Here is a 24,804-nt window from a genome sequence, read left to right on the forward strand (position 1 = left end):
GATTCTTTTCACTGATGCCTTTAGCTTCATTATCAATTAGTTGTAGAAACTGTGAGCAGGAAATTCAGCCAAGGAAAGTAACATTTTGTCTTAACAGCAAGAGATTAAATTCAAGCCTATAAATATCACTGTTGAGCTTTGTCTTTCAATTAAAAAAATTAAAACAGTGTTCTCTGGTGCAGCATTTAATTCACTTGGCAACAAGTGAAGTACAGCAATTGCTTTCTAATCCGCTTGTTTCTAGGATAGATTCGAAATAACAACACAGAGATAAACTGCATTAAATATGCACAACTAGCACCTTCAACCAAAGCATTAAAAACTTCCAAGTGAGTAATAGTGACTTACTCCATTTAAAACAAGCCATCTAGTTCTACCAGGTGTTTATTTGCCTAGCAAGCTAGAAGTAATCCAAACAAACTACCTAGATCTAGACGGAATAGTGGAACCATTCCATTCAGCCACACCAGTGTAATTAAGGTGCTCAGGAGATTTCCATAGTATGTTTTGTAAAGCACTGATACCAGCAAGTTTTGTAGCTGAAGGCTAACTAACTGTTGTGGAGTCTCCTTCTCTGGAGACTTTCAAAACCCACCTGGATGCATTCCTGTGCAGACTACCCTGAGCGATCCTGCTCTGGTAGGGGAGTTGGACCTGATGATCTCTTGAGGTACCTTCCAGTCTCTGATATACTGTGATACTATACATGTTTACATTCATATCTAAGCATCGCTAAGCGTTATGCATTGCAAATAATGATTGTTATTAATTCGATTCAGTAGTAATCGACTAATTCGATTACTGCTGCCACCATCATAATGCTGTATCTGATAAGACAGTGTGTTACTCAATGAGGCACTTCAAAGCTCACTATTTCTATCCAAGAAACGGTTTCAACAGTAATGACTACCATTTACAGTTACCTAGCAGAAAAAGAAGAGTGGCTAAAAAAATCTACCATGCATATATTGACTACCCACACCGCCCAGCACTTCTCAAGAAGTCAGCTCTAAGAAACGGAGAAATCCCCTTTTACCGAGCTACTGCTCGACGAAGAAAACTCAAAGGTCAAAGCGGACAGAACCTGCCTTGTGCAGCAAACGCCAAGCAGGAGCTTGGAAACACACCTTCACCCGCTCGCCACCCAAGCGCTGCTGAGCGCGATAGCGGGAGCGCTCGGCTCCCCTCTGCCCTCCCATACCGCTGCCACGGCGGGGCACGTCCGTTATCGCCGTCCCATATGGGTACCATGACTCCAGCGGTGGCCTGGGGCCCGGCTCACTCCCCGGGTCGCGTCGCCCCTTTCTGTAGCCGTTGGTGAAGACACATTCTGATCTCCCTGTCCCGCCGCGCTGGGCGGCGTGACCCGAGCGGACAGCGCCGCGCCCAGCCCAGCCCAGCCCAGCCCAGCCCAGCCCCATCCCGCTCCGCTCCGCTCACCCGCTAGCTGCGGCCCGTCCGCCGGGCAGGTACTTGAGGGAGATCTCCATGGGGCGGTGGGGCTCAGGTGCTGCCCGGGCAAGGCGGCGCCGGGCTCCCGCAGCCCCCGGCAGCTGACGGGGGAAACCGGCGCCGCGACCCTAGTGGCCTGGGCCGGGCTGGCCAGCCCCGTCCCGCCAGAGAGCCCCGCGTCGCGGCCCGTTCTGGCCCGTCCTGCCCCCCCGCGCCGCCTTTATGTGTCCCGGGTGGAGGCGGGCGGCCCGCCGCCCACGTGTCCCGCGGCCGCCCGGTCGGGCCGGCAGCACATGAAGTTGCGTCTGCCTCTTTCTTTACAGCAAAAGAAAGGCCGCCGGGCCTCAGGTTCCTGTGAAGTAGAGATGGTACTTGCTGCTGTAGGCAAGAAGACAACACGCAGGGAAGACTGTCACATTAGATTAGCTACTACGCAGCTGCTCGTTTTGCAGCTGAAAAGGTACTTGGTTCCTGTGAGGATGTGGTTTAATGCGGTTACTCCAAACCAGGGTGTTTGCAACAGAATGTTGAATTATACGGGTCTTCATTGCAGCAACTATGGGCTCTCTACCTGCCCACAGAGTGGGGATGGGCAGTTTAGGCGCCTTGCATAATGCTCTCAGATGATGCTGTGTTTGGTTACAATCACACTGTTTAAGGAAGAAGGAACAAAAGACCAAACAACTATGTAGTTACTCAAAATCAGCTGAAAGAGTATTGTGGCAGCTCAGGCATGGAAGTTTTCTTACGGCTTCCTCTAAAGCATCTGGTATTAGCTACTGCCTAAAGGAGGAAGATGCCCTCCCCACCTGACCACCCGATGCAATCATAGGTTTGATTTTTTAAAGCAGCTTTTTTCCCCCCCCCCCCCCCCCCATCTGCCAGAGATTTCTTCCTCTTTTTGCATGCACTCTTAACACTTCTATGCAATGCAGAAACTGCTATTTTGAAGCAAGCATGGCCCCCACCCCTTTCAACTTCATTCTGTTAAGAGATTGGAGCTCTGCTGAAAAAGTTCTCCCTACTCAGGTGTATGCAAAACATCAGCATTTAAATGAACTTTGATAGAAGAGCAGTTGTTGCACAAATTTAGCACCCTTCAACTTATGTTCATGAGGAAATACTGACTAGCAGTATTTTTCAGGCCACTCTTTCCACAGCCAAGTGAGAATCCCTTGCCCCTCCACAACTTTCTTGGACAGCACTGAAAGGATGGCATTTTAAAGTATAACTAGTTTATCTGTTGATTTATCTGCTTCTTTGCTCTCCCCAGCTGCATTTTACAGTTCTGTACTTGATTGTATCAGGATAAAGATAGCGATGTCTCCAGGATGCAGCTTTATGTGTTAGCTTACTGGTGTTGCTAATGCTGAGATCACCGATGCTGTCGAAGTCACAAGGTTGTTTTTTAGAATAGGATCATTGTCACACTTCTTGGCTCATCAAGGCCATAACCAGTATATCACATATTGAAAAAGATAGGATTAGAAAGCCCCACCACACATGCAACAGCAGCAGCCACAGATCTCCTGACAGAGCTGCACTTCATCTTAGCCAATAAGCTAGAAAAGACAGCATTTACTGGCTTCTTTCTCAGGTGAGCAAAATACTTGGGCAGATAAAGATCCTGAACACCAGGGACCAAGCAGGTCAGAAGACAGCAAGCACTTAAGATTGCCAGCAACACTACCAAGGTGAAAAATACATGTTTGAGCACCTGTTTTTCTTTAAAAGCAAAATATAGATAAATACCAGATATGCAATTCAAGAAGAATTTATTCTTCTAGTCAGAACTGGACATTTGGAGCAGCTGTAAGCCAGTAACTTTTCAGGGTACTGTTCTTTCCCCCTGTACTCATGGCCACAAATATCCAACTCCTGCTCTGCTAACTTCATAAGCAGTTGTCCTTCTTTTCTTCCCACCCCATCCTATCCTTTGCTATACACATTCTTCTCCTACTTTTTGATAGCCCTGCCCTCTGGCTCACACTGCCCGTTACTGTTAAGAGGCAAGCTGCCTTTAATCAACTCTTTTCTCCTCCAACCCATGAGCTGCCAGCAATGCTGAATGTAAATCTGTGTAGTCCAGCAGAAGTAGCAGAGCATGGTTTTCCACCGAGTTTCTGTGTCTCAGTTGATTGAATTTTTAGCTGTAACACAAGCAGAGGTCATTACTTAAAGACTGTAACAGACATTTCACTGCAAAACAACCTTCACAGTGAAGATCATCCTTCAGGCAACAGAAATCAAGTCTTCAATGGAAGATTTCTATGACAAAGTGAAAGAAACTGTACAGGGTATTTTTTCCTGCTTTGGGGTCACCCACTGTAGCTTTCCATACCTTATGTTCATATTGCATACTTCTATTAACATGCTTTCTCCCTGTTTCTATTAAAATCTATAGGAGTTTGATGTTTGTTGCCAGTTTCTTAATAGTGATGACACACGTGCTCTGCCCCACTTCTAAATTATACTACTTGCCTTACAACTCTTTTGGCAAAGTATTCCATAGCTGTTTACAAAATGCACCTGCATTTTGAGCAAATTATTAATCTTAAGTTTTTCTTAATTCTGTACAAAAAAAAATTAAAAAGGCCTTACTAAGAAGTCAACTTTCTGCATTTCAGTAATCTTAAAGTGCTTGCCATACTCCTCAGCAGTCCTTGCACAAACTATTTTGTAGTGATGTGCATGTTACATTTGGGTGTTGTTGAAGGTCGATGTTTAATGTGTCAACAGAAAACACGGTCACTTAATATTTGCTTTTTGAAGCAACATTGCCATGAATCTACCTGAAAAGGTCCAAAAGTCATCACCCTGCAATGACTATTGTAAGACAAGAAACTTTCAGGTACTGTGAGTCATCTGCTCTGCCTACACCATGCATTTGGTTTGACTTTGCTGAATTTGAACTAACAGCAGCATTTTTAATGCAAGGTTTAAATCTTGCTTACTTGTTTCTACAGCAAACTCTGAAATACTGGTAAACAGGATGAGCTGGGAATGGGTCCTCACTAAGGTCCACAGGAACTATCTTCACTAGACGAAACGCAAGCTCACGCACTCTGCATACTGTTTCATGGCAGAAATTGCGTAGTGCTGTATTTTTTAAAAAGCTCCTATATTAACCTGGAAACATTTACTCTTCAGATAGACACCAACACACCCAATACTTACTGCAGCCGTGTTTATTGTAGCACATTTTCAGTGTGTAAATATTCAGACAGAACATGTTTAATGTCCTTTACCTTTATGGACAGCATTATAAATTGTTACATACAGCTACAGCAATGTTGATCACAAATGCAAGTTATCTAAATCCTTTTGGTTTTCTATTTTGTTTCTACAGTGAACAGACTATTGAAAATAAGGCATCCATTAAATGGTATCGCAATCAACAAAGTACATAAACTAAGTTGTGAAAGGTAAACTTTTATAAGATCTAGTGTTGCAGACAGCCACTGGCAGTACCAGGTTATTAGGTTGGTAGAAAACATCCAGGTTCAAAAGTGTGGAGAAATATTACTCTCAGAGGCATATCTTCTGTGTATTTACCTTAGCTTACACTTCAGGTTTACAGACTTGTGTACCAGAGGAAGATTTCAAATTTTAAAAAATCAGGTATTTTGAAAGTGCTTTTGTATCACTTTTGAAAACAAAAGATCAGAATGCTGTGAAGCTGAAGGCTGTAACGGATCCTACCCAGCACTGGATTTGGAAGAATATCTCCTTTTCATCACTCAGCTCACCCCTCAAACCAGCATGTCACTGGCCTCTCTGAGAAGAGACTGCCAGTTACATCAAGGGGTATTTATGTTTACAGAAATACTTACTTTATGCTCTCAGCTATATTTGAATAGCAATGTCTCCAGAAATAAATTACACCGAATTTCATAGTTTTAGTTTATTTTTAATATGAGTGCAGAAAACCAAAAAAGGCTGAGGTCTCTAGGATGAGCTTTCATTCATTCAGTGATGGGTCAGTCACACCTAGATATATGCCTGTAGTATTGAGGGTTAGGCTGGTCTTCAAGTTGCAGCTGCCCAGCATTATCTCCAATTCCCGTTACTGCTTTTCTAGACTACTCATATAATCTAGTGAACACAGACTGGTTTTTAATGCCCTTTGTATTCTAGCACAATTTAACTGAGGAAAAAAAGTGTAACGAAGCTAATAAAAAAACCAAAACCCTCCAAACCCTGAACTACCAGTGACAGTACCTAGTCAGAAAGACTAAGTGTATCGTAAGCATGTGCCACAGGCTTACACTGGTTTTCAAGAAAAGCAAATTCAGGTTTTAGGTATAAAGGTTTTACACCAGCTCCACTGTCCAGTTCTTGCTGCTTCAAAGCCTCCACGATACATTCCCACACTCCATTAAGCATGTTCACTACAACCTGTAAAACACGGGGGAAAGTCAGATGCATGCATCAAAATAATAGTTTTATTGTGCAAGGAGCCTTAAGAAATGTATCTGAACTATTTAATTACTAATTTGATATACACCTACAAAAAACTACTATGAACTACCATAAAATATTTTAAATATGTTAAAGAGTAAGAGAAGCCTCGTGTGTCCTGTGGGACCCTATGACTACTTTAGGAGCAGAAGCCATAGAACTGATAATGCAACATCCCATTTGAGAGACTTTTTTTTATTCCTACAGATAATTTGCTTCAAAGTAAAACCACAAGGCCACAGTACAGAGCTAATGAATCTATGTCCAGCTGCAAAGTCAGCCCCTGGTCTAGCTTCCAGAGAAAGAAATGCACTATTTCCAGATTTATAAAAACAGTTTGCAACAAGATGCACGGTATGAGGCATACATGTGAATCAAGACATTGGCATCAGGTTAAAGTCATTGAAGAGTAGGTAATCTGTCTAGGAAGCAAGTCTCTGAAACAAGGCACTTCAATGCCTACAGCTGTTCAAAGTCCAGGGTGCTGTTCACTATCCAATACTCCTGCAGAACAAGTTTCTTGAGAGTAATGAAGTTTTCCTTTTTGAATGCTCTAGTTCTAGAGTCCTGATCACCACCTACCAGTCAGTGGGAAAAGTACTACATCCCCATCCTGTCGCACCCCATGTTGTTTCTTGCCTGGCTAAACTGAGAGGTGTGCGCAGAAAAGGAAATAGTAACATGTCCATGCCCTTTACTCAGGAGCAAAATGCCCAGCTCTGCTTCATCCCACACTTTCACCTCCAGTAAGGTACTCAGCCAGAACAGCAGCTCTCCACTCTGGACTGGCTCACTGGAGGCTCCATTGTCTCCTTGCTTCAAAATACAACCCCACCTCCTCATAAATATATTCTGTCTGGCACATAACAACATATCACATCAGAAAAGCCCAAAACCAAGAAGCTGCAAATACCTTTGATATTTTTAATTAAACTGCAAATATTTTAAGGGTCCCTTCCCAAGGGACTCTTCAGCAAGCAAGACTCAGAGTTGCTGCCAGCCAGGTTAAATATAAACCATGTATCCTTCAATCAGTATTCCTGAAGAAATAAAACTTTAAATAACTGAAGCATTAAGCTCTCCATAGTGGAAGTCAGGCAATGCTTTTCCAAGTGCTGTGATAGTATCTTAAACTGCATGCTGTCTTAAAACCTTGGAAGTTCATTTTCTCCCTGAGTTTCATGTCTGTTACCATTTAAGTTAGAACACTTTACTGCAAAAGGTATCATTAAAAGCTGGATAAGAGGACACTGAATGAGTTCTGTAAATCCAGTGAGTAGAGCAAATGCTAATGCTTGCACATTACACATATAGGGTTCCCAAGTTACTGTGTGTATTATCTAACTTTTTCTACTATTTTTCATATATTAAGCAGTTCTTAATTTGAAAAGTTCCCTCACTTCTCCTAAAGAGTTTGTTGGTTTCAGACATTTTGCTGAAGTGCTCCATTCTAGAGCATCAGAAACAGTTTGGGAATTTTGTGAGCTCTTTTTATTCCAGCCTCCACCCCCCAGAATTTAAGCTCTCTTCATAAACATTATACCAGGGGCATTTTGTGGTGTATTGCTTTTGTATATACCTTAATGCAAAATTTTAATATAGGTACATACCTACATACCATTACAACAACAGAAGATAGATGCAGAACTCTCCTCCTCTAACCTGTACCTGCCAGAGTTTGGTAGATCTTTGCACTGTGATATAAATCTCTGAAGCTCTGTCTCTGGAAAGCCATCTTGCTGGTAGTGCTGAAAATGGACATTTAGTTAAAGCTTTAAGGCTAAGATATTCAATAATCCAAATCCTCCCTACATCACTTATCAGATGTTGTTCAAGTCTGCAATTAGAAGATTCACAGAACCAAATATGAAATTACTGCTTTTTAATAAATATTTATCTTCCATTGGAGTAGGAAATCATATAGGCATGTAAGAAAACTGAACTAGAGAGGGATTAAAAACTTATTATTGCTTGAAACCCTCAAAAATTGCCATTATATTTATTCTTTAAATTGGCATGACATGCAAGTCAAAATAGTCAGAAAGGTAAGTCTTAATGGCACTAATCCTGCATTTTATTCCTAACAAAGAGTAAGAGCTCAGGCTTACCTTGACAGTTTCATACGTATCTGTAATGAGTGCGATGAAGAGACTCAGCACCATATAGATGAACAGGCTGATGAAGGAGTAGAGATAGATCCTGCTGAATAACCAAACCAAGTAACTTTTCTGCTGCATTTCTGCAAATGTGGCAAACATGTCATCTCCATTGATCAATGAAAAAAGGCATTCAGAAACCATGTTCAGGGAGCGAAACTAGAGAGGCGGGAAGAAGACATGGACAACTGCTGATGCTTTATTTGGATCCAAAGACTCTACATAACACAAAGAAGATACACAGCTGATGACCGGCTGCCTCAGATCATCTTGTACACCCAGGATGTCATAAGGTGAAACAGCAAAATGCTTGAGGAATGAGCAAAGTTTGTCATCCCCTGTACACATATACATTCAACTCAGATAAGCAAGTTTCACCTTTAAAAGAGATAAAGTCTCCAAAGCTTTAGTCTGACACTGATGTTCTGCAAGATGAAAATTGTTTCTCAAAATACCAGCATGTGATTGGAGTCAGAGTAGCTTCCACTCCTGACTCAGAGCTTTCATAACTTGAAGCAAGTCTGACTGAGTCATGGAAGTCAGACTCCTCAGAGCAGTATCATGCTGAAAATGCACTATTTTTATATTAAGGGAAGCCCTGACCTGGAAACTTAGAAAGACAGCAGTGGTAATCTCTCTTTGTTTGGACTCGATTCTGTTATTCAAATTGTCTTTTTTTCATGTTAAGTATATTACCTTCACATGATATGGTCCCAGAACAATCCATCCACAGAAACAATAGCCCAGGTAGATCATAGCAGCACAACAGCAGAACCTCATTACATTAGGTAACGCTGCTCGCAATGTTAGGATGAGAAGCTGCACAAAGAAATGCAAACAGTTAGAATTCAACCAGACGTTTTTTCCAGTCCTCTTATGGCAACAAACAGAATAAATACCAACAGCACGAAGATCCCAGGAGATCCTTACATTGTACTTCTGAAAGAAACCTAAGTAGCGAATGACTCCAAGCCACACAAACATAGTGGATGTCCCCAGGAGTATGCTACAGACATCGTAACTTGTCAGACTCTAAAAAGAAAAAGAAGAAAAAAAAAGATCAAGTATTGTAACAACTGTCAGGTTCTAAATTATGACTCTCATTACTACAAGGATCTTGCTGCATTTGCAAGGCTAAGAGCATGGCTGCACCGGAGGTGCAAAAACACCCTCTGTGTACCTGGCTCACCAAGACCTGCAGAGTGGCTCTGCAAACATTTTTATGCTGTCTCCAGACCTGTGGCAACTGCTTCTGAAATCTGCATCTACAGATTCCCCAGAACAGCTTGGGAATCTCCCCCCTACTGCATCCCAACAGGCTAGAACTGCAGAGCAAAGAATATTCTTCCAGTATGTAGGCAAAGCAGTTTTTAAAAAACAGCGTTTCTTGTCAGCAGAGCTCAGATAAATACTAAGGAGGCTGAGGTTAGGTAGCTGAGAACTGTGAAGTGTAGAAAGCTATCAAGGAGAAGACTAATTAGGTATTAATTAATTTTAACTGGAACTTCATTTATATTTTATTGGTACTTCACTGTTTTTTTCCACCTATACATATTGGTCTGTCTTCACTCAAGTTAGCATACACCCTGTTTCCTAAACTGCAGCTCTACTTTGTAATGAATCATGATAGCTCTCTCGAATAAGAAATGTTCACTATTTTCTGTTTGTGTTCCTATAAGAGTTGGATAGTATTTTCATAGCAGCATAATTCACTTACAGCTTGACAAGACCCACATTTCAGTTACTTTAATGTGAAATTGTTATCGAGCTATTAACTTTCACACAGTAACATGGGAAAAGATCTTTTTATTATAGTCCACAAGGCTTGCAAAATGAAGTGAAATGTACCTGTAAAGAAGAGGTTTAGTACAATGATCTATTAGAAAATAAACATATATAAATAGATGTATTTTTATATATAAGATACTGGAATCCCAAATTCAAGATTTTATTCCAGTCTTGTTCTAAACTTCACTTCTCCCAGAGCAGGATGGAGTTATCTCTTGTCTTAGCCAACTTCATCCTAGCTTCTTCTGCTCCTAAGAACTGAGTTTATAGTTCCTAATGTATGGTAGAGCTATCTGTACAAGGCATTTATGATAGTCAAGCTGTCACTAGATGGATTTCAGACTAATCCTTTCATCACTACTGTCCAAAGTCTATTATGTTGTAATGTCAACACTTCAAAGTCTGCTACAGACTGGGTGAAGAACAACATTATCTGAATATTAGAGTGCTTCAGGATAGCATATAGTATGAATTTTTCTTCCCTAATTCTGGATACATATGTTTTTAATTTTTTTTTCTAGATCAGGTTTATTTTAGAAATTAAAGGCCTAGAACCTGACTGTGGCTGACTGTTATGTACATGCTGGAAATCAGAAACTGGGAAAGCAACAAAGTGATAAGGACTGTCTCAGTGCTAGTTAAACACTTGTTAAACAGGGAACAGAAAGTTAAATGCTAAATTAAAAAAAAAATAAATCTATCTATAAGGAAATATAAGTGATCCTAAATAGGGAAAAGAGGAAGTCAACAGTATTAAACTTTCAGAGATAAAGTTTATTTGATTTCTCAGAGTCACAAAGGAGCAAAGATAATTAGAACTCTAACAACTAGTGATACTTGGAGTTTTTAAATCTCATGACTGGAAACAATAAATCTCAGTTGTAATTCCAGGAGAAGATAGGAGTGTTAAAATTTCATGCCACTCAGAATCAAGTACAGCCAACCTAAAGTCCTCTGAGAGACTTAAACTAAGCTGAGACAGAAAAGAATCAGTTTTGCTTCAACCTGACAGAGTAAAAAGCTTACCTTGGCTTGTATTTCCATCTTTAGAGTTGATCCAACAATAGTTAAGACATCACTAACCATAATCAGGATGTACCAACCATTGACAAATTCCATTTGATCACTGAAAGATACTTCTTTCTTATAATAATACAGGAAAAACCTTACAAATTCCTAGAGGAAAGGAGGAAAGAAAAAAGTTAATCAGACTTACACAAAACATGAAGACTTTCCATGGAAAGAGTTATACCCACCCTTTGGAGCTGAATTCCTTTAACCACTGATCGTGTACAAAGGATCAATGAGGCCAGACAAGTCAATATAACAAAAGCATCGAAGATCATCATGTAATGAGTGTTCTTCTGTACTGCAAAAACAGAAGTGTGCATTTTCACAATCAGATGCATTTAATCTTGTGGACCATCTGCTATGAATGTTCATAACATCAAAACTTGATTCTTATTTCAATACTCAACTGAATGAAGAAAAACCTCAGCATTTTTCCCACAAAAGCTTCTCTCATGAGAGGTACAAGTGCATCTGCACTATATTGTACCACAGCATAAGTGTTTCCTACAGACTTGCAGAATTAAAGGTGGGAGTTGTACATCTAACAACACCGGAATGGCTTTTGGAGTGACAGAACTTGTCAAAAAAATTAAATGCCTGGAATTTTACAGTATGTATCTTCTCTTCTAGACCAGTATTTGAATATCAGATAGGTTTTCTGTCCTAGAGCAGTGCAGATAATTTGCATTGCTGCTTAGATAGCCAAACCCAGTATCGAGCTAGACATTAGTTCTCCATCTCTAATGCTACTAAAATCCAGATTCTTCATCAATTAAGGTTAAATTTTGCACCAAATCCACCACTAAACCTCTTCTTAGTTTTTATACCTATTGCACATCTGAAACTAGATGGGGCATCATAAGGTTTAGGTTTTTAATGCACAGAGTGATTGAGGAAAAAAACGAAGCAAATTAATGTTAAATTTGCAAGAAGATGCAGCAATTCTCAAAAATGTGATACTAAATTTCTAGTTGACTTCACCAACTGCACTATTCAGGAAAAGTCCACCTACTTGCTTACACCAAGCCACTAACACATCTGCTCTTGCCATTTAAATTGGTTCTGGAGTGTAGTCTAGAACAGCAACAACTTGTTACTGTCCAGTTGCAAGCATTACCTTTGTATATTCCAGGAGATTATTTGGAAAGAGATGATCAGCACAGATATCAAATGTGGATTATTACAGAACCCTGGTATCATAACTTTCTTGTACTGCTCCAGTAGCAATCTGTTAGCTTGCCACCTGGTGTTCATTTATAATACAGCAGCTTGTCAATAAAGTGTGTTTAGTGGAATATGTGTTTGCAAAAGTGGTGTGTTTTGTATTCTGTGATGATTTCATTAATTTCCTCAAAATTAATTCCAATCTGGATCTTTAAAAAAAAAAAGACTTCTCTTTCTCTTTTTTTTCACTGCCAGATCTTCATTTCCCAACAAAGGCATAGCAAAGGGGAAAGTGGCAAAGCAGAAAAATGGACTTGATTCATCCTATTGCTCAATTCAGAAAACTAAAACCACAAACAAGTGGAATATAAAGTCCTGGAAAGCTTCTGACTTTCAAAGAGATTGTTTTCTCTAATCAAAAAATATCTTGGACAATGCCATGACCAGACTCAATAGCTGCCAACAAAGGGTGCTCTTGGGAGTAACTATTTAGAACAGATTATTTAGTTATGCCATGGATCTCAGGTTACACCCAAATATGCACCAAACAGTATTTAAGCAGCAGTAAGAAGTGTTTCTGCCTATTCCGTTCTGGCAGGCCTTAGCAACGGCACTTCCTTATCTTCCTGCTGCTAGGTCTTGAAAGGAGAGTGAATGAGTTTCAACTTTCCACAACTATCATGTATCCTTTGGTCACCTCATGCTAGAAAGGTCCACAGCACTACTTTAAGCAATGAGTAGCATAAGTTTGGTAGTCAAACCTAGACGGATGCACAGTGAACGGTGGAAAAATTTTAGTTTGACAATATCAATGGTGCAAGGTTTGAAAACTGCTACGGAAACAAATGATGTGGCTGGTTCCCAGGATTTCAAATCAGAGGTTGAAGAACAACAGTCCTTAGAATATCAGGATTTAGAGCATACTCACTAGAGAAAGTATGTCAATAGTGCCTCATCTTTTAGTAAAAAAAGTTAACAAACATTGTGCTAATGTAGCAAAAGTTTGTCATGAACATTTGAACACATTAATGTCACTTACTTGATCCAGAAACATGCCATTCTTTACATTCCTTGATTGATATGTCGTTGTCTAGACTTATTTTAATTCTTCCACTATGTGCTTTATTATCAAACACTATCTGTATGAAGAAAAAAAAAAAAAGAGTGCATGTCTTTTGAAAGTGAAACCATTACATGTGCAACACACTGTATTGCTAAGCTTGCATAATGATTCAGAATAATTCTCCTAAGAGAGGAGTTATGCAACTTGTTTAAGCATAAGGTAATTCCAGTTTATTCAAATAACTGTTGTCAGAGTAGAATACAAATCTGGTGAAGCATGTATTTGCCAAATTACTTAATCAACTAGATATTAAGTGAAATTCTTTCAAACTACTGCCTCATTCCATTATTATCTGAAAACAATGTTTCCTAGAAGCATCTCCCTAAAGACAACGGGTTTATGTTTTCATTATACTTCAGATAGATTAGACTAAGCCAAGAAAGTATTTCAGGACCACATCACAAGCACCCAGAGTCACAACTGGCAGTTATTTACAGGGTACGCTACACCACACCATAATAGAGTAATCCAGACACCCCTGGGGACCAGTGCCCAACACTGTTCAGAAAACAGCTGCACTAACTGTGCATGGTAGACCTGCAATAACAATTTTTCATTTTGAACAGAAAGACACATGGCAGGCTTCCACATACTGTCAGAGTGAAATCGTAGCAGTCGGGGAGCTCGTGGTGACGAACAGTCTGGAGGTTGATTGCCTTCAGATTGAACATGAGCTGCACTGCCACCAGTCTGCAATAGAGCTTTGTATGAGTTTTTACAGGCAAAATGCATGAACATCCTGGTACAAGAGGTGTTGATTATTCCCCCTCACCTGTGGAAATCCAGAGTGAAATTCAAATTGTGCTTTCCCACTGTTGCGTTGTCCAGCGGCATCATTGGCTCAATGTACAAGCAGTCTGCAATGGATAAGTTCTCACAGCAACATCACATGGGGTATAGCTTGCTCTTTAATTGCAACCTGCCCTTCTCATTCCCAAGGCTGGAAAGAGCTGTTGACTACACCAAGCAAGACAGCATGCTTAAGTGAGCAGTCATTTGGGAAGCTAGCTAACCAATATATTTGCTTTCCTCGACCAGCCAAGTTACTCATCATGAATACCTAACCCTTCAGGGAAGGGTCCTGAAATTAGCCTGCAATACTTGTATTAGATGGTTATCAGTGCTAACAGCTCATCACTTGTTTTGTAGCAGTAGACACAAAGGACTGTTACACTGTGGGTGAGGGCTAGAGATTAGCTACACAGTAGCTTTCTTGCTAGTTTTCACTGGTAGTAAATTCAGTATAGATTATTTGACAGAAGTATACAATACTGGATAGTTAAAAGAATTTCTCATAAATGTAGGGCCCTCCTCCCAAAGAACTGATAAAATAGATTAGGTTCATTACCAGTCACAATCTCTGGGTCTATATCAAAGGTGTCATTTCCAGGACAGATGGTTCCTCGCTTGTAGAACTGCTGACACAGAGCCAAAGCAGTCTCTTCTGCTCCCTTTTTCTCATAAGCATGGTTTCCAACAGAAACGTTGGGCAGCTTTAAGTACTAAAGTTTGGAAAAGACAAACCAAGTTATATGGAAACAAAACTGTTGGTCTCTGAAAAAAACAATCCCAGAAGTGTTTGGATCTGTGTCACTATCTTTTATTTAAAGGTCACCTAAAGAACTCAGAAACCTACACCACACTACAGCTCAGTCCTCAAATATTTTAAGGTATTTGACAAAAACAGTAAGTCCAGGATTTGCATCTAAACACCTTTTTGCTTTGCTGGGGATTTTTTATCTCCTTACAACCCTCACTAGAAAGCCTAATTTGTTATTTGCAAAGCTCTCTGGCTCTAATCCAAGGCCTACATTTAGGACAGAGTTAATATACTGACGCTTTAAGGATGCCACCACAAGTACAACATTCTGGCAATGACAGAAAACCTGAATGAGTCAACAATGTAGTCTTAAGCAACTGGCACAGAAGTTTGATTTCAGACATCATCAGGGAAGGTGGAAGGTGAAAAAGTACCTAGGTAAGGAATATATGTATTGTATACACTGCAGTAACAATCCTTACCTGGTTTATTGCAAAGAATATCTGGTCATAGACATCTGTTTGTGTGTATACAGCATAGGTATCATCCATTCTGTCCATATATCCTTTCAAGAAGAGATGTTTGAATGCAACAGTGTTCTCTTCTTTGAAGGCAACCACCATTTGATTGCTCAATCCAAAAACCACCAGCTGAAAAAGACATTTGTATTTTCTGTTCAAAGAGAAAGCTAGTTTCTGGAGTAACATGTGAATCCTAACCTGCAAACAGCTACTCTTTCACCATGCTGGTAGACACAGCAATTCCATTTCACAGTTGGCCAAAATAAAGTTTGGCTTTAGGAAACAATAGGTTTCAAGAAAATTCCTTTACCATGCTTACCAGCATCTTGGCCAAGGACTTGCATTTTTACAAAGAAAAGGATACCACCTCAAACTCGTGCTACCGATATACTGTTACAGGTGCTTTGTTAGTTCAGCATGACATTAATATGACTTGCCTTGGGGAATACAAATGTACCTCAGCCAAAAAGGCAGGACAGGACTTAACCACATCCTACTTTGAAGTCCTTACTCCAGTGAGGAAAAGGAAAGTTAAAGACAAGTCAAAAAACCAAACATCTTTTCCTCAGTTTTGGGGGAAAAGTGCTTAGAGAATAACTGAGCAGACTGTGCTTATAACAGGATAACTACTGAAACTGATAAAAAATAAATTACAAATGTTCTTGTTAGCATAAAACCCGACCAGCTACTAGCCAGGATGGAAAAGGCTTGTAGAAGAATGTGATGCATTGTTTGTGGGAGACTCCAAGTCTTTCTATCAACTATTGTTTCAAATCTAGCATCAGGAGTGATCTGAAAAAACTCATCAGAGATAAGTCTGAATCACTAGTCTACAGATTAGTTTTACGGCCACAATGCAAACCGGTTATGTAGGTTTTGATAAGGATAACTCAATTACAGAGATACTAAAATGCTCTGTGAGCGGGCTCAGCATGCTAAGCATACAGAAATACACCAGCAAATCAACAGTGCTAAAACTGAATTACCTGCTGGATGATTTTCTCTGAAAAGGCTAAAACAGAATCAGTTTCTTTTTTATTTAGCTTCTTCCATAATTTAATTGTAAAATGGGACAGATGACAATCAGAGGAATATGATACACTTCAAACTAAAGAGCTAAGTAAGAGACACAAGCATAGTCCCAGATTTATAGTAAAAGAATTATTATTCCTTCAGTTTGTCCTATCATTCATGCAACTGCAGAAAACATTCTTCTCCGTACTTGTATTGTCATAACACTGACACCACCATAAATAGAAATCATATGCAGCCAACTCTGGGGGGATCATCATCTGAGGCATTTAAAAGATTTTATGAAAAATCTTCTCCCTCCTTAACCACAGAAGTTTGAGACAGACAGTTGGGTTTTAGGCAGCAGATAAATGTATTGTGCAGAATCTATGGTGCAAAGCTAGATGTGAGGAAGAGCGGGGCAACATTTCTGGATTTCTTTCAATACAAGGGTTTATACACCAAATGCAAGTCATAAGCAAACATGATGCAAAAGCTACCAATTTCAGTTCTTGTCACTGCCATATTGAAACGCAAGCAACTGTTCCTTCCCTTGCACAGAAATACAGTCAGAGTGAAGAAAGCATTGAGGGGAACAGATGTGTATGGATGCCATCCTTTGGGAGGAAAAAACAGGGAAGAAAAGTACAGCAAAAACTAAACTAGAACCCTTTGAACGTGTTTCCTTTCCTCCTCACTCTTAGGAAAGTTGTCTTCCAGTCAATGGCTTTAGGAGAAAACTATGCCATCTGAGAACTAAGACACATATATGCTACTATGATAGTTTTGCACCCTGTCTCTGCACCACACTAAGACTACTGTTTGTCACCTGCACTCCTTATTCGAATTCTCATGGACTAAGAAGAGTCCCTGCTTCTCTAGTCACTCACCTGAATAGTAACCATTGCTATTTTGAGTAGCTGAATCCCAAGTTTCCAAGGTTTCCTGCCTCGGGCCCAGAATTTCTCACATGGGTTCATGAAGAAGAATTTTAACTTCCTTCTAAGCTGATCTTCCAAAAGTCCCTCCTGTGATTCTGAAAGCTGGCGTTTGTAGCTGCAAAGATCTTCATCATCACGAGTACTGCAGCTGCTCACAGACACTTCAGGATTTTCCATTTCTGAATGAAAGAAGTCTGTGTCAGTTGGAACACATGCAAGCATGAATACAATAGCATCAGATCCGTCTGCACTGATGACCTGGCCTCCAAAGTTGTTTAGCCTCTATGAAAGGCACTTATACATTACACTGAATTTAAGACCTTACTCATAATATTGGACGTGTTCTGCAGAAGCCAAATAAAAATTTGGGCAAGCTCTTAAATGTGCAGATAGGCTGTCAGGACATGTGGAATTTCTGCCCCTTTGGAATTATAGTTACTTGATGAAAATTCCTTCCTCTCTCACTTCACAACAGTATCATATATGCAAGACATCCTGACTCATTTCCTTCTGCGTCCAGAAGAGTACCAAAAGCCTCTCATGAACATTCACCCTTCTGAAACCTTACCTACTTCTTTATTTTCCCTGGCTGTTCAGTCCTGGAAGTAAATGGAATTTTCAAGACAAACAGCATTTTTCTTAGACATCACTATTAGCATAATTTGCTCTTGGAAATGGAGATCCAGCATGCCAAACTATAATTCAGATAAATTACCTGAGTGAATCAATTTGTCATTTAGTAAGATTATACCTATCTCTTCAGCCATAAAAGACTGAATGCAAACCAACAGTGACTATGAAGCAGACATACAACCCAATAGGTATTCAAGCGCTGTCATTAGCTGAAGAGGCTCACAGGTTAGATGGACATGAGAGGAAACATTACAAGAGAACCTCATAAACATTTGAGACATTACTCTTTGAATATGTTTCAATATTAATCTGTTACTAACTTCACTGACTCCCAAGGATTTTATAAATACTTTATGAAGTACTTAAGAAGTAGCCAGGAATACTTATTTCAGATAAAATACTGTTGACATTAAGAACCAAGAAGACAGCTTAGGTTGCAAATCACTTTAAAGATGTACTATATTAGACAAATTACTTTTAATTTGCACAGGAGAAGTTTCTTACGGAACTCAAAATATCATCACCAACATTAATTTTTAAAATGCATACATCAGCTCCACTCTCCTTAAGCAGCCCTTGCACACAAGTCTGTCTTCTGGTATGATTCAAGACCTTCAATTTCCCCATCTGTCACAAAGGGCAAGAAAAGTTTTGAATCAGCAGTTTAAAATTGAAAACAAGCCTATAAATAGGTTTCTAAAAAATTCAGCTCCTGTGATATCAGCTCTCCGTTGTCCTGAGGGATACAGTATGCCACAGTTTCCACTCACCTTTCTTACAGCTGATCAATCATCTCTAAGTTAAGCTTGCTTTAATACTGCAATATTCCTGTCACTTTGACCTCATGGTATCGCCTTGAGAAGATGTTGCAGGCAAACACAATGCAACACAGGAAGCGTTTTCTCTTTAACCTGCGTAGTGCCAGCGTGGGCTCCACAGTTGAGGAAGGGCGTCCCAGCCTGCAGAGCCTGAACTGGGCAGTCGCCGTCCCACAGCGCAGCCACTGCCCGCCTCAGTCTCGCTTCCGAGCCGCTGCAGCCGACTAACAAACAGACCCACGGCCACTGCGAGCTGGCACAGCCTTTCAGGGCGCACAGGGGACCTTCTCTCCACGGAGCACCGGCGATTCCCGGAAAGCCGCCGCCTCCGGCCTCGCTCGCATCCCCCGGCCCCAAGCGGCAAGCGGCAGCTCCCTGTACCCGCCGCGCTCGGCGTGGCCGTGCCGGACGCTGTTTACTGCGGTTTTCCAAAATGAAAAGCCGGAGGCCGGCGGCGCACCCACAGACCCCCGGCAGAGCTTCGCTTAAAGCTTCCCCGTACCTGCCCGCTGGGCCATGTCACCGCCGCTAAGATCACGCAGCTCCCCGGCCTGCCCAGGCAGGCAGCGGGACCGGGGGCTGTCGGCACGGAGAGGAGACCGTGGGAACGCAGCGCCCAGAGTCCACTGCCGGCGACCGGCCTGTCGCTCCCGCCCCCGCGCCGTCCCCCGTGTTCTCTCGGCTGGCGCAGTCCCGCAGGGGCAGGACTGGGGGGCGCCGGGGGCTCCGCCGGCCCGCCCCAGCCTCGGGAGCTGGGCTGTACTGTGCACTGGGGCGCACAGGGTGTCCTTCCGTTTCTGCTTCACATCATCCGCAGCGCCTGACTGACGCCTTTCTACGCTATGCGCACTTTCTATAGGAGGGTTTATTAACTCAGGCTTCTCTATCAGGAGAAAACAAGGTAATGCAGATGTGGTAATTAGCTGTGTCCCATCTGTACTAAAAATCCCCTTTTAAGTCACAGAAATGTAGTTACAAAGGGTAGCCAGCAGTGCAGTGAACACGCTTAGGTCATTCTACTTACACGCAATTGCTATTAAAGTTATTAACTGAACTTCAAAGAAATGCTCTCCTGTTCTCTGTTCTGGGTCGCAGCCAGTTTCACCGCACTGCAGGAATGATCCCTTTAGTGCTGCTGTCTAGCAGGAGGCAGTGGCCGGGATGCTGGGTGCCCCTAACATCTGTGATACCTGTACCCACTCACCAGCTGCCTACTTTATGCTGCAAGTATATGTGAGCACAAAATCACAGAATATTAGGGGTTGGAAAGGACCTTGACAGAGCAGGGCCACCTAGAGCAGGTCACACAGGAATGCATCCAGGTAGGTTTTGAGTATCTCCAGTGAAGGAAATTCCACCTCCTCTCTGGGCAGCCCGTTCCAGTGTCCTGTCACCCTCACAGTGGAAAAGTTTTTCCTTATGTTTCTGTGGAACCTCCTATGCTCCATCTTGCACCTGTTGCTGCTTGTTCTGTCACTGGACACTGAGAAGAGCCTGGCTCCATCCTCCTGACACTCACCCTTCACATATCTATAAACATTAATGAGGTCACCCCTCAGTCTCCTCCAGGCTAAAAAGACCCAGCTCCCTCATAAAGGAGATGTTCCACTCCCTTCATCATCTTTGTGGCTCTGCACTGGACTCTTTCAAGCAGTTCCCTGTCCTTCTTGAACTGAGGGGTCCAGGACTGGACACAATATTCCAGATGTGGCCCCACCAGGACAGAGTAGAGGGTAAGAAGAACCTCTCTTCACCTACTAGCCATGTTCTTTTTAATACACCCCAGGATGCCATTGGCTTTCTTGGCCAGAAGGGCACATTGCTGGCTTGTGGTCATCCCATTGTCCACCAGGACTCCCAGATCCTTTTCCCCTGAGCTGCTCTCCAACAGATCAGAACCTATGCTCTCCATGGGATTGATCTTTCCCATGCAAGATACTACACTTGTCCTTGTTATATTTCATTAAATTTCTCCCTGCCTAACTTTCCAGCCTCTCCAGGCCTTGCTGAATGGCAACACAGCTGTCAGGTGTGTCAGCCACTCCTCCCAGTGCTGTCATCAGCAAACTTGCTGACAGTGCACTCTGTTCCCTCCTCCAGACTGTTGATGAATACACTGAATAGTACTGCTCCCAGTACCAATCCTTGAGGGATTCCACTAGATACAGGCCTCTATCTAGATTCTGTCCTACTGACCACAACTCTCTGACCTCTTTCCTTCAACTGGTTCAAAATGCACCTTGCTACCCAATCATTCAGACCACACTTTCTCAGTTTAGCTGCAAGGATGCTGTGGGAGACAATGTCAAATGTTTTCCTGAGATCAAGATGAACCACATCCACTGCACTACCATCATCTATCCACCTGGCCGTGTCCTTATAAAAGGCTATCATGTTGGTTAAGCATGACTTCCCCCTGGTAAACCATGTTGACTGCTCCAAATGACATTCTTATCCTTGATATGCCTAGAGACAGCACCAAGGATAAGTTGGTCCATCACCTTTCCAGGGATGGAGGTGAGGCTGACCCGTCTATAGTAACCCGGGTCCTCCTTCTTGCCCTTTTTGAAGATTGGAGCGACATTTGCTTTCCTCCAACCCTCACGTACCTCTCTGGTTCTCCATGACTTACCAAAGATAATGGAGAGTGCCCTAGCAATGACTTCTGCCAGTTCCCTCAGCACCTAGGGGTGCATCCCATCAGGACTCATGGATTTATGGATGTCCAGATTGCATAATTGATCCCTGACCCAGTCCTCAACAACCAAAGCAAATTCCTCCTTTATCCTGACTTGCTCTGGGGCCTCAAAGGTCTGGGGATCCTGAGGACAGTCTCCGGCAGAATAGACAGAGAAAAAGAAGACATTCAGTAGGTCTGCCTTCTCTTTATCCTCTGCCATCAGGGCACCCACCTCATTCAGCAGTGGGCCTACATTGCTTCTAGTGTTAGTTTTGTCTGCAATGTATTTAAAGAAGCCCTTTTTGCTGTCTTTGACCTCTCTTGCAAGGTTTAATTCCAAGGAGGCCTTAGCTTTCCTAGTTGCCTCCCTACATCTGACAACAGTCTTATATTCCTCCTATGTGGCCAGCCCCTCCTTTCACAATCTGTACTCTCTTCTTCCACTTGAGTTTGCCCAACAGTTCCCTGTTAAACCATACGGGTCTCCTGGCTCCCTTTCTTGATTTTTTACCCTTGGGATGCTCTGATCTTGAGCTTGGAAGAAGTGGTCCTTGAATGTTAATCAACTATACTGAGATCCTTTACCTTCTAGTTCCCTATCCCATGGGACTTCCTGTAACAACTGCTTGAAAAGCTGAAGTCCAGGGTTGTGATCCTACTTGGTATTCTGTTCCTGACGCACAAGATCCTGAACTCCACCATCTCATGCTTGTTGCAGCCACGGCTTCTCTCAACCTTCACCGTTTCAGCCAGACCCTCCTTGTTAGCGAGTATAAGATCCAGCAGTACTCCTCTCCTTGTTGGCTCATCCACCATTTGCATCAAGAAGTTATCATCAATGCACTGGAGGAACCTCCTGGACACTGAATGGCTGGCAAATATCTGGGTAGTTAAAATGCCCTATGAGAACCAGGGCCTGTAATTGCGAGACTGGTATCAGCTGCCTGTAGAAGGCCTCACCAACTTCCTCATCCTGACCAGGTGGCCTGTACTAGACACCCAAAATATAACCCATGCTGGCCTGCCCTTTGATTCACACCAAGAAACTTTCAACTCGCTTCTCATCCGTCCCTGGACAGAACTCAATGCATTCTAATTGCTCTCTCACGTAAAGAGCAACTCCATCACCTTGCCTAGTCGACTGTCTTTCCAGAAAAGGACATAACCATACATGACCTCATTCCAGTCAAGTGAGCTGTCCCACCACGTCTCTGTAATTGTCACAAGATCATAGTCCCTTGACTGCACATGGATTTCTAACTCCGCTTGCTTATTCCCCGTGCTGCGTGCATTGGCATATAGGCATTGCAGGGAGCGAGCTGAGCACACTGATTCCACCCTAGGCAGGTGTGAGGCCTTCTAGTCTTCAGTAATACCAGAACACTGCCCCACTGCTGCCAGCCCAGCCACGTTCCACCCCCTTTGGATTTAGTTTAAAGCTCTCTGAATGAGCCCTGCTAATTTTTGTCCTAGGGCCCTTTTCCCCCTGTGAGATAAGCCCACAGGCACCATCAGGCCTGGTGTCTTATAAAATCAGCCATAATCAAAGACCCCAAGGCCCTACCTGTGGTACCAATCTTGGAGCCACGTGCAGAAAGAGAAGGTTAAAAAAAAGGACAAAGCAAAACCAAGAATAGCAGGCATTTTGTGAGAGGAAACTGCCTGGCTGTAGAGACAGAAGTGGAAGACAGCAAGGATCCTTCTATGCCCACTAAGAAGAGGGTTTTTAGAGTGCTACCAAGGACAAGCACTGAGTGCTCCACAAACACAGGAGAAGAGGTACTCTGCGGCTCCTGCATTTTATGTTGCAGCAAACCAACCTGAATTATTTTTATGTGACAAAAGTCTGAAAGATATGCAATACGAATCTTCATATTACCAAATCACATTGAATCACCCAAATCTCCTTACCAGCTGGAAAGGCCCCCAGCACTGTCTGGCAGCTACGAGATGCGGCGGCAAGGGAAAGGCGGGCGGCTTGTCTGCAGGGGTAATTGCCACTCGCCGCCGACTACAGACGCCATCGTTCTCGACTCACCACTCAGGCCGGGCAGCGGCAGGCCTCCCGCACACAGCCTACTGGGACTCGTAGTTTTCACCGAGACAGACTTCTTCCTGCCCGGAACCCCCAAATAGCAACACCCCGTCGGGTGGGCGGGTTTGAAAAGTAAAGCAGTGATTGACTGTCGGAGGCGTCAATCCCGCCCCGCCCCGTTGTCCTGACAACCGCACGCCGCCAGGGACGCGCCGAGGCTGGGGCTAGGGAGCTCCGAAGGTAGGGGCGGCCAGGCGGGAAACAGCGGAGTTCGACCGCGGGCGAAAGGGACCCATCAATGCAAGCAAGTGCCCCCTCTGCACCAGTGGAAACGAGTGAGCGGTGACTGTCTTGAGAGCACGGGCAGCAGCCAATAGCTTATAACCGGCCGCGGCTGCTGCCATAGCCGGCTCCGTGGGACCGAGAACAGCTCTTTTCACTGCGCAACCTGCCACCGGGCTCGGGCTCTTGCTCTGCCCCCCGGCCCGTGGCAGGGGAAGGGCTCGGTGGGCCTCGTAGGTGGCTGTGCCAAAAGCTGGAGGGGTGCTGCTGAGCGGACCTGGGCGGTTGCAAACGGTCCCCTCAGCACCGAGCGAAGCCTCCTCAGCCTCTGCGGCCGGAGTGCTATGCTGCTACAAGGAACCCCCACGTTCCTCCACCGGTCCCAGTATAGCATTTTGTTCCAACAATCCACCTTCGCTTTAAAAACAAAACAAAACAAAACAGGATAAAGTCTTCCCTAGTGCAAATCTTTACAATATAACATTTCTGTTTCAAAAGTCGTAAGGAGGAAACATATGCTACTGCTTACTTCCTGACAGCATCGTTATGACAATTTAAATATCATGCTTCTTGACAGTTGAGGTTTGCATCAAATTGTTAAAAAAATTTAATAACATAGACCAACTGTACTGGTGCACAGCAGAAGTTCTGTCTGGGCCAGTACGACCCTGGGCAAGATACTCATAAAGCCATACTTCTATTCCTCACACTTTATTTGGGTTTTGTTGGGGGGGGGTTTGGTTGGTTGGTTGGTTGGTTGGTTTTTGTTTGTTTGGGTCGGTTTGGTTGGCTGGGGTTCCCCCAACCCCTTGGATTTGTAGCTTCTTTTCTATAGCCAAAGGTAATTTTGTTATTTTTAGTAACTCTTAATTTTTTGTTGGTCAGTTTGTCATGTTAACTTTTTTTAATTGTGTACTGTCTTGTCCACAGGCAGCACACTCTGTAATTCAACTACCTATTGTGCAAAGAAATACTGCTGTACTCTGTTTTCCGTCTGTCCCATGGTAAGCTCATGTGATGCCAGCGAGATCTTGTATTGCGAAAGACTGAAAAATCATCCTACAGTCACTTTCTCCATGCCTCTTGTGATTTTATCAACTTCCGTCACAGGCTAAAAAGAATCCTATT

The 24,804-nt window shown here is 42.7% G+C and overlaps 1 protein-coding gene across 1 annotated transcript; it reads right to left on the reverse strand.

The window, feature by feature from the left end:
- Positions 1-1,503: 1,503 nt before the first annotated feature.
- Positions 1,504-17,420, reverse strand: LOC128969402 (mucolipin-3-like). Its single transcript, XM_054384239.1, has 15 exons — positions 17,178-17,420; positions 15,238-15,405; positions 14,564-14,717; positions 13,988-14,072; positions 13,809-13,905; positions 13,132-13,231; positions 11,114-11,226; positions 10,884-11,033; positions 9,000-9,101; positions 8,766-8,888; positions 8,022-8,228; positions 7,532-7,661; positions 5,721-5,843; positions 4,407-4,524; positions 1,504-1,804 (listed from the first exon to the last, which is right to left on the reverse strand). The coding sequence occupies exons 1-15, from the start codon at positions 17,403-17,405 to the stop codon at positions 1,504-1,506; spliced, it is 2,199 nt and encodes a 732-aa protein (XP_054240214.1). The 5' UTR covers positions 17,406-17,420.
- Between the last annotated feature and the right edge of the window lie 7,384 nt (positions 17,421-24,804).

This window comes from Indicator indicator, chromosome 10, assembly GCF_027791375.1.
Source record: "Indicator indicator isolate 239-I01 chromosome 10, UM_Iind_1.1, whole genome shotgun sequence".
NCBI classification, from domain to species: domain Eukaryota; kingdom Metazoa; phylum Chordata; class Aves; order Piciformes; family Indicatoridae; genus Indicator; species Indicator indicator.